The sequence below is a fragment of the Castanea sativa genome, chromosome 11, assembly GCF_040712315.1.
Source record: "Castanea sativa cultivar Marrone di Chiusa Pesio chromosome 11, ASM4071231v1".
NCBI classification, from domain to species: domain Eukaryota; kingdom Viridiplantae; phylum Streptophyta; class Magnoliopsida; order Fagales; family Fagaceae; genus Castanea; species Castanea sativa.
The window spans coordinates 34,573,293-34,583,826 of NC_134023.1; the positions used below are offsets into that span (position 1 = coordinate 34,573,293).

The 10,534-nt window shown below is 35.4% G+C and overlaps 1 protein-coding gene across 1 annotated transcript; it reads right to left on the bottom strand.

Moving 5' to 3' along the window:
• Window positions 1-656: 656 nt before the first annotated feature.
• LOC142615286 (pentatricopeptide repeat-containing protein At1g08070, chloroplastic-like) lies at window positions 657-3,017 on the bottom strand. Its single transcript, XM_075788023.1, has one exon. The coding sequence runs from the start codon at window positions 2,874-2,876 to the stop codon at window positions 1,008-1,010; it is 1,869 nt and encodes a 622-aa protein (XP_075644138.1). The 5' UTR covers window positions 2,877-3,017; the 3' UTR covers window positions 657-1,007.
• Window positions 3,018-10,534: the final 7,517 nt, after the last annotated feature.

Sequence of the window (10,534 nt, forward strand, 5' to 3'; positions counted from 1 at the left end):
CTATGTAATGTATAAATAGAGAGTGAGGGTTATATATTCATTTGAGAAAGCTTGAATAAAAGTTTTGTTTTGTTTTCCTCATCTCTAGTTCTCTCACTGATCCACCTTCAAGCTTTCTTTTCTTTCATAACCAACACCTTTGAACCACTCCCAAGACTATCGTTTACTTTTGTTTCTCTCTCATCTTATTCATGACCAGCAGACTGCTAGAGATTTGGATAAATCCCACTCATCATGTATTCAGAGGAAAAAACAATTTTCATGGTTATCTTTAGACTAATCCACCTGATCATGGAAATATCTTATGATAATGTTTTTTTATTATATTTGCTAAAAACCAAAATTATGACTACCGAAACCTTCCATTTGCCACATGAAATTTCCAGTGTCTGATTTTCTAAAATGGATATAATTAAAGCTTCCTGAGAAGTCATAGGTTAAGCATTTAAAACTTCAAATCAATAATGTAGGTTGCGTATAGAGTGAAGACAGTAGATTTTGTTATCTAGGCATGTAATCATATGATTAAACCTTTATCAACAAGGCTATTACTCAAGAAGGCCGCTATGAAAGTTCTACACGAGCATGTGAAGTAAATGTGTATAAGAAGACAATAGAGGAGCTTCTCATGAGAGATACATACATCATGACATTGCAGTGACTTCAGCTCAAATGATTTTATTTTGAAGTTAACTAAGTACAAGGGGTAAATAAAGACAGATTACGGTATTCATCAAAAAATAAATAAATAAAGACAAATTATGTTAAAAAATTAAAGATGAATGGTTACCACTTACAAGTTCTGACATTCTACTAAGTTGGCAGAAGTACCTGATTTCAATCCTCTCACTAGCCTCTTAAAGGTTGTGCTATAATCCTCAAAGTCCTCAATGTAACCTGGGGGATCAAGCTGAAAGAAGTGCTTAGCTTCTAAGATAACTTCTTTCCATTTCTCAGTCTAGTGAAACAATTTGAGTTGATTTACTTCAATTATATATCAAGACATTCTAGTACTGGGCCATATGTCCATAGTTCTTTAACTGACTCATGATATCTTCCAGCAACTTGTATATCTCTTTACTCTTTGGGTGCGATTTGTCGCCCTTGCGGAACTCATGGACCACACCATCAAGTTCAATTGAACTACACCCAGGAGTCTTTTTCATGTTTTTTCCTTTCATTGCCTTTCTCAACTTCAATGCATCTCTCCATTTATTTGAAGATGAATATATATTTGACATGAGTATATATGCACCATCTCTTTCTGGCTCTACCTCTAAAAGTTTTCTCATTACTCTTTCTCCAAGCTCAACTTTCCCATGGATTCTACAGGCTCCCAATAGTGCCCCCCAAACAAAGGCATCAGGCTCAATTGGCATGTTTTTGATTAACTCCTCCGCCTCATTTATCAATCCTGCACGTCCTAAAAGGTCAACCATGCAGCCATAATGCTCTGTTTTAGGTATGAGATTGTACACACTTGACATTTCCTCAAAATACTTCTGGCCTTCTGCCACAAGGCCTGCATGACTACATGCTGAGAGGACACCTATAAATGTCACCTCATCTGGTTCTGTGCCCACTATAGACATCTCAGAGAAAATAGATAATGCCTTCTCTGCTTCCCCATGCATAGCTAACCCAACAATAATGGCAGTATATGAATATACATCTCTGTTTTTCATTCCTTGAAAAACCCTAAATGCTTGGTCTATACTTCCACACTTTGCATACATATCCACAAGTGCATTCCCTATATACCCATCTGCCTTGATCCGATTCTTGTCAATATATGCATGAACCCACTTCCCCAACTCAAGTACTCCAAGATTGGCACAAGAATTTAAAACCCCAACTAAAGTAACATCATCCGGCTTAACACCTATGTTTTGCATCTTCTGAAAGACATCCAATGATTCCTTAAATTTGCCTTGATGAGCCAAGCCCGATATCATAGAGTTCCAAGAAATCACATTCCTAAAAGGCATCTCATCAAACAACTTACAAGCAAAGTCAGCATCTCCACAGTTCAAATACATATTAACCAATGCATTCCCAACAAAAACATCCGAATTCACCTCATTATCATGCATATAATCATGTATCTTTTGCCCCAATTCCAAATCACCCAATTTAGAACACGCAGAAAGCACGATGACCAATGTCATCTCGTCTGCTCTTAAATTTGCATCACACATCTCAAAAAAAACTGCCACGCCTTCCCTCAATAACCCCATTTTTACGTATCCTTGAATAAGCGTGGTCCACGAAACCAAGTCCCTCTGAGGACTTTCATCAAACAGCTTCTGAACAGCTTTAATAACCCCACAAACAGCATACAATCTCATCAATGTATTCTTTACATACACAATGGATAAGAGCATCCCTGTCTTGATGCAATGCGCGTGAATTTGCTCCCCTTCTCGTAGCGCCTGAGACTGCGCACATGCCTTAAGAACATATGGAACAGTATAATTATCAGGAACGAGGCCTTTGATGAGCATTTCACGAAATAATGCCACGGCTTCGAGTGAGAAAGAGCTGTTCTGGGCACTTGAAAGCGCTTTTATAGCGTTGTTGTAGAGGATGACATGTGGGTTCTCCAAGTTTGTTAGAATAGAGCGAAAATAGGTGACGTTTGCACCAAAGGAAGAAGGGGAAGTAGTGCATAGAGAGATGAGCTTGGGATATATGAGCTGTGGGGCTCGGAGACGGAGAGGGCTGGTTTTGATGAGGAATGCATGGATTTGTTTGAGTTGGGTTATTGTTTTGCATGATTTTAGTCTGTCAAGGACCCATAATTCTTGAGAATTCATGTCATAGGCATAGGCATCTTGATATTGGACTCTGCAGGAGCCTATAATTTGGGAGTTCATGTCATAGTAAGTCAAAAAATTTCCCTGCAATAAAAATAAGCCACTGCCGATCGTGGCTTGGTAGTAAGAGTTCTTCCATCACTTCATACGATACTTGATAGGATTTGAATGGTTTGAGTCGTAGCAATTTAACGAATGTATCGTACCTACAACAAGAGTCTCATCAAAGTCTCGATGGTACATGTAAAATTACTTTTATTCTCATAAGATTTTAAAATGGTATTTATCTTGTAATTTTTAACTCTTTAGAATGTAATTAAGACTCAAATTCATGCTATTTTCTTTTCTATTCCAAAGAGATAGATTTCCCATTAATAAAAAAAGGTTTCTTAATATGGTTGAATTTTTTAATAAAATAAATAGAGACTCTGTATAAAACTCTTTATTTAGAACAACAAATTTCACCAGTTAAATCACTATTTTTTAAGAGACAATTTTTTTTTTTGATACATTTTTTAAGAGACAATTAACATGGCCTACACTTGTTCATCCAGTCGGATCTCCACGTCGCAAATCTTTTCACACATATTTGTGTGCAATAAACACAACGCAATGTTATTAAATGGCAACTTGAGCTTCAATTTTTTTTTTTTTTTTTTTTTTTTTATATACAAGATAGAATTTCTACTCTAACTTAATCTAAATATATGTGTGTGTAAAGCTCCCTCTTGGAGACTTGAACTCCGGTCATTGCCTTTCACACTCTACAAGCATAAATGCTTGTGGAGTGTAAATGCTTATAGAGTGACCATCACACCAAGGATGTGTGGTGGACTTCAAATTTCTTTATATGGCCAATGAATTGAGAAAGGCCTTTCTTATTTACTCGAAATTAACGGTACACAATGCTTTATATGATCTTAGTAAACCTCAATTTATCTTTTTGGATGAGTTTTGTAACTTAAATTTTTTTTTGAGAAGATTAATTTTGTTTTCATTTGTTACGTTTTCCCTGCTAGATTCGATACAAGAATGCCACAATATATATTTTTTCTTTTTTGGTAATAAAGGAAACTTCATTGAAAGCTAAAGAGAAAGGTTGTTAGACATATAGGGCCCATTTGGTTTCCCCATCACTCAATTTTCTTAACTCAATTTCCAAAACTCATAACTAAAACTCAAAACACATCACTCAGTTCTCAAATCCCACTTTCACTGAAAAATCCCAAAGCTCCTGTTTGGTTTAAAAACCCAATCACATAACTCATTTTTTTAAGTCAACTTTTTGCTAAAGTCATAGACCCCACCCATTGACACTACACAATGGTGAAACCATTTCCTACCCGCGCGTCCAAATTCTTTTCTTCTTTTCTTTTTTTTCCTCTCCTTCATTTCATCCCATCAGAAAACCATTTCTTTTCTTTTCTTCCCTTGCCTCCCACATCAACACATAAGCACGACAGAACAGGTCCTCTTCTGGTTTCCGATCTTCCTTCATTTTTCAATTTCAGTTTCCTACCCACAAGACCCACTTAACACACCTCTTTCTAGCACTGAAAATTGTACGCCTCGCCCTTTGCTGAACCGAGATCGAAGTCAGGGGCAATGAGCACATGATGGTGACGATCTGGTCTTGCTCTCTCTTTGATGCCACACAAAAAAATCCAAAAGAATGCATAGCAAACCCAAACTCAAAATCCTTAGATCGGAGACCCAAATCACAAAATTAGACACAAAGATGAACTGATCAGGGCTAAGCTTGAACTAATCTCATAGTGGCTCGTGGTGGTTGCTCATGATGGTGACGGTGGTTGCTCGTGGTGGTTTCTCTGTATCTCCCCTCTTCAATTTGTATTTTTATTTTTATTTTCTCTCTTCTCTATTTCTTTCTCAGCTGTGTTTGGTTGGTTTGAATTAGTGGTTATTGGGTTCAAAGTGGTGGGTTGTTTCAGTGGTTGCTAGGTTTGGATTGGTGATGGTAGGTTTCGGTGGTGGTCATTTGGGTGTTGGCTGGGTTTCACGGTGGAGATCTAGTTTAAATCACGGTGGAGATCGAGTTTGAAATTGGGTTTTTGGGTTTCAGTTGTTTCTCGGTGTCAGTTCTTGTGATAGAGGCGTGGCTTGAATCGGTTGGAGATGGTTTTGTGTTTCGGTGGTGTGGATCGACTGTTGGTTTTGTGGGTTGATTTTGGTGTTTTGGAGGTGGCTAAGTTTCAATTTCACGGTGGTTGTCAGCAGCGTTGGGTTTGTTGTGGTGGTGCTTGCAACGATAAAGTCAAACAACCTCTGAACAGACATGACAACACAAAAGAAATGGGCCCCATAGAGTCCGAAAATTTACCTTAGTGCCATTGAGTTTTGTATCTCAGTTTTTGAAAACACCAATTAGTTATTTCCTGTTTCCATCACTCTAACTCAAAATTTTCGAGTTTTGAGTGATGGAAACACAATGTGAAAATCAAACCAAACAAAAAAATTTGTGTGGGTCCCACATGTTTTGAGAACTCAATTACAAGTTTTGAGTGATATGATCCAAAACTGCTCTAAACCAAACAGGCTCATAATGCCTATTATAGATTTATAGCACGTGTCCAGATTATCTATATACATTAATAGCAAAACATCAAAAGGAGGATTATCTAAAATTACACCCTTCTTGCACCCTTCTTGCAGGTGCATTAGCACACTTACTAACTTTTCTATTCCAATGTTTGATCTTCTTCTTGGGTAGGTGACTAAGAAGGTCACTGCAATCATCAACTAGAATAATAAATTCACCAAGAGTTTCAGCACAGCTATTGAATAATAAGCATACTTTTACAAATGACCTAGGCTAGAAAAAATGGTTGATAGAAAAATTGTATAACCCACCATAGGGTATCTGGATGATGGGCTCATTAGTCTAGACTCTGGAGCATAATGTAAATTCAAAAGTCTTAGGTTCAATCCTCCCCCCCCCCCCCCCTCTCTCTCCACATTATCAGTCCGTGAGGTTTCTAGAATTTCTTATGAATATATAGATAGTAAAAATATGTGGCCTATGGAGTTTTTAGTGTGTCTCATAGATATGGAGTAGAATAGTCTAATGTGGAAAAACTAGTTATGATGTAATCACAAGCATGCCAATTAAATTTTTTGGCACAAGAAGTAGAAAATGAATGTTAAATATATTGCTTCAAATAATATCTAGAGGATGACATTTGCACTACATATAAAAAAATAAAAAAAATAAAAGTAAATAAATTGTTACAGATACTAAGAGGAATAGATTTGAAGAGTTTCTATAAAAATAAAAAAACAAAGAGGGAATAGATATTATAGATTTGGAGAAAAATGAAACTGTGTTGGGTGGGGAAGATTAAAACAAAGGTTGGAATTACTTTCTGAGTTGTTGGCTTTAAATAAGAGTATATGTTTAAAATTGGAGTATGGAACTTCCATCTAGTGGTTTATAATCATTTCGTTTACATGTTAACATAATAAAAACATGAGTATATATGTACGACAAATCATAAAAATATTGTTGAATGCCTACTCAATTTATGTGTAATGTAATTCTTTCTCATTAATATTAAAAACGAGTTTAACCCACTATTTGAGTAATTTAGTTTTTTTTTTCTTTCTTAATCATAGTATTAGTAAATCCATCAAGGTTGTTATAAGCATATATCTTTTTCTTGATAAGGTTGTTGTACGTTTTTAGACCCCTTAAAATAACCGGATTATCCTAGTTATTTAGCCAAGTGATTAACTTAGGTAAATTAAGCAGATCTAGGTTAAGACAAATATATCATAGCATGCAAAACAACGGAAATATAAAGAACACAATGATATGATGACTCAGGAAAACCAAACCGGTAAAAAACCTGAGAATGATTTAACCTAGCTATCCTCAAGGTAAAATTGAATCCACTATGAAATAATTGAAGTTTACACTACAGCGACTTAGACCACTAACATCCTATTGCTACCTCGAGTAGGAAACTTACTACCACGATCACGTGATAGCTCCGAGTCTACAGACTACTTCCTTCTTGGATTCCTAGCAAACATAAGCACTCCCACTTGTATATCTTTAAACTCTTAATACAGCAACTGAATGATCATCAAGTTCTTGACATAATCTTGATCCTTGATAACCCTAAGTATGTGTGAAGGCAAACACCTCTAGATCTCATAGAAAATTCACACACACAGCATCAATAACCTCTAAAAATGTGGCTTGGGTTTTCCCTTTTATACCTAGGGCAAAACATAAAACTCTACACGTAAAACGGGCTTGGGCTGAGTTGGAAAATTCTGCAGAAAAAACAATCTGCACGACTTTCGATCGGTCGAGTCTAATTCTCAATCGATTGAGCCAAGCAGAATTGCACAGTAAATTCTGTAGCAACTCGATTCCAACTTTACATAAAAGACACATACTTTGAGCAGTCTAAACAAGACTTAAATGTTTTGATCATGGTTTGCCAACATTACAAATTAGTGTTTTAATACATTTAAACCTAAAGGTCTTAGAACCTAACAGTTGTTTATTTTTTATTTTTTTTGATAATTCAAGAGTTTGATAGGCATAATTTGATAGGTTGTTTATAATTATATCATTCACATGTTATATATATATATATATATATGTTAAATTATTTTATATAGATAGATAGTGGAGGAAGGGAACAAATTATAGATAAGGAACAACTCAAAAGGATGTAACTATCATTCGGTTACCACTTGAACCCTACTATCATACTATTTATTATGCTTTTTATCTAAAAATATTAAAACAAAAAGAAAACTCGAACATATAGGTTGATAGTTTGATGGGTAATAGACTAATTCTTTCTTATTTACTTCTCTTTTGCCTTTTGTTTTGTTTTTTGTTTTTCATTTTATCTTATTACTTTTATGTTTTGTGATACACAATGTATATTTGTTCTTATCTATAAAAAAAGAAAAAAAGAAAACTCAAACGTAGGTTGATAGTTTGATACGCACTAGACTAATTCTATCTTATTTACTTCTTTTTTGTTTCTTTTTAATTAAAATCTTTTAATGAAATATTAATGAAGAATTTGGATTGTAATCAAATTAAGATTTTAATTAACTTAAAAATTATAGGGGAGGAAAAATTATATCTATTTTTTCTTAAAATTAAAAAATAAAATTCTGTAATTTGGTGAAACCATTTAGCGCAACCACGGCTTTTAAACTCAACTTTTATTATATGGTATATAATATAAATATAAATATATATTATAAATTATAGATATAAATATAAATAGATTCTTGCCTAAAGTGAAGGGTAGGAAATCGTGCATGGGAATATGTCAATTTATAGTGGTGAATCACTAAGCTAGTCCATGTCCTTTGTCGTAAGGAGTGGCTAAGACTTGGTAAGTCTTCAGCAGTAATAATTTTTTCTTTAACTGCTACTACCTGCACGTATTAAAAGAATACGAGATTGGACTACGTTAATGTGCTAAGGAGTGGATAAGACTTGGTAAGTCTTCAGCAGAAACAATTTTTTATTTAACTTCTGTACTTCCTGCACGTATTAAAAGAATACGAAATTGGACTACGTTAATGCCGTAGCACATTTTTTATGTTATTATAATGTACAAAGAAAGTTATATACAATTAATATTATATTTTGTTAGGTTCTAAATATTTAGTCATAAAAGTTTAGGTTCTAAATTTGTTGTATGTTGGTAAACTAAGAACAAACACGTGTGTAGTATAAGATCTTAGGGTCTTTAAAGTATTTTAGACATTGCTTAAGATGATACAATTTAAAATTTAAAAACATACAAGCTGCAGAAAGAAGAATTGAAAATCTGTCAAACTCAATTGATCGAAGAGAAGCCTCAACCAATCGAATTGCGATCAGTAGAATTTTAATTAAAGCCCAATAGCCTGTGAAAATGTTTAGGGTTTGAGTCTAACACTACTAGGTATAAAAGAAATACCCTAATATACATTTTTCAAGTCTTGAGAGTTGCTATTGTGAAATCTGTGAGGTTCTGTACCTTCTAACTCTATCAAGCACCTACTGAAGATCAATTTCATATTGCTAGTATCGATGGAGTAAAGTTGCTATCAAGCCTTCAGCTATTAAGTGTACTAAGGATCAAGGCATGAATAAGTGGTTCATGTGAGAACAAATCCAGATCAAGAAAGTTTGTGGAGTTCAAAGCCCAATTTGGTAATTGTGTTAGATTTACTATGAATTAGTATTCTTGTTGTAAATCTCAACTTGATTTGGTAGATTGTTCTCTTGGGATAGTCCCCCCCCCCCCTCCAAGGTTTTTTACCTTGAAACAAGTTGTTTCATTAGTTTTCCTAGGTCATCACATCTTGTGTTATTTACTTTTTCGCTGTGTTTATTAAATGTGATGAATGTTTAACTTAGATTTGAATAATTAATCTAAGTAACAACTTGGCTAATATATTAGGTTAAACAAATTGTGTTTTCAAGTGATCTAAAACTTAACAAGTGGTATAAGAGCGACTTAGCTCTCCGTTTTGGTAGTAGGTTCATTCAACTTTCTAATTTTTGTTTTCTCCCTAGGTATCAAACTTTCTTACGTAGTACGTACAGGGATAAATAATTGAATGCTTCAGGTGAATTTCCTTAGAGCATTACCATTAGTGGTGCTAAAAAGTCATATTGCTATTTTCAACACCACCAATACATAAAAGCATGCTGCAATGGTAGAGGGAAAGTCAAAAAATTTTGTTGTTGAGCTAAAGTGCACAGCCAAATATGGTGGTTCACTGTGACCTAAGAAGGTTGTCGGGGACGTTTTGCGACAAAGGCCAAGTTTGCAGAAATGAGCCCAAAACTCCCCTTGGGTTTGTTAAATTCGTTAGTTATTTGGAGAGCCAAGCCCCAAAATTCGCAATGTGAGGTACACAAAGGCTAATGGTGCTTTATGTAAAGAGAAACCAACACAAAAAATGAAAACACAAGAAAGTGCAAAAACTATATGTTCATAAGTCAGAAACTTCAGCCCGCAGTCACCGAGAGGAAGAAATTGAGGGAGGTCCTGAGCAAGAGAGAGAGAGTTCCCTTATGTCAGTATTTTCACCTCCAGGCCTTCAAATCGTCCATACACTGGGTAGCTAACTGGGCTATTGTGTCAAAGTTTTGGGTTTTTCGTAGGAAAACGTTGTTCTTTCTTGTGGACTGGTGATGCATATTTATATCAAGCTTTAGGGGATGCTTGTGACTAGTTTTTTAGTTGGGAGAAAGGCCTTGGACCTTTCAGATGCTATTTCTATGACTTGGTGTATTATGTTTTATGCTTAGGGAAAGGCTTGGTTGCTTTTTGCATGATTTTTGAAACAAAGTTGTTTTTTTTCTTCATAGCTATTGTCTCTGGTCTTTGTAGTCCTTGGAAAACTACATTTAGGTGGCTGAGTGGGCTAGGCTGTTCAGCCTTTTTCTTAGAATCAGTTGTGCCTTGATGTGGAAAAATGGAGCTAAGCTGAAAATTAGGGGCATATTCATCCAGAGCATGGAGCCAAATCTAGGGTAGAAATTTCTGACATTGGACCTCCTTCATGGGCCCTAAATGCCCCCAGTGTCCCTAGCCCACTTCGTGGCACATATGGGTTGGGCCTATGTAAAGAGTCCAATGGGAACTAACCCACACCCATTGATACCATTCCTAGTCAATTCCCCAGCCATTCGCATGGGCTTAGGCCATGCAACCAAGCAG

Coding starts and splice junctions, on each gene's coding strand:
- LOC142615286 (XM_075788023.1), bottom strand. CDS start 2,876: ATGAACTCCCAAATTATAGGCTCCTGCAGAGTCCAATATCAAGATGCC.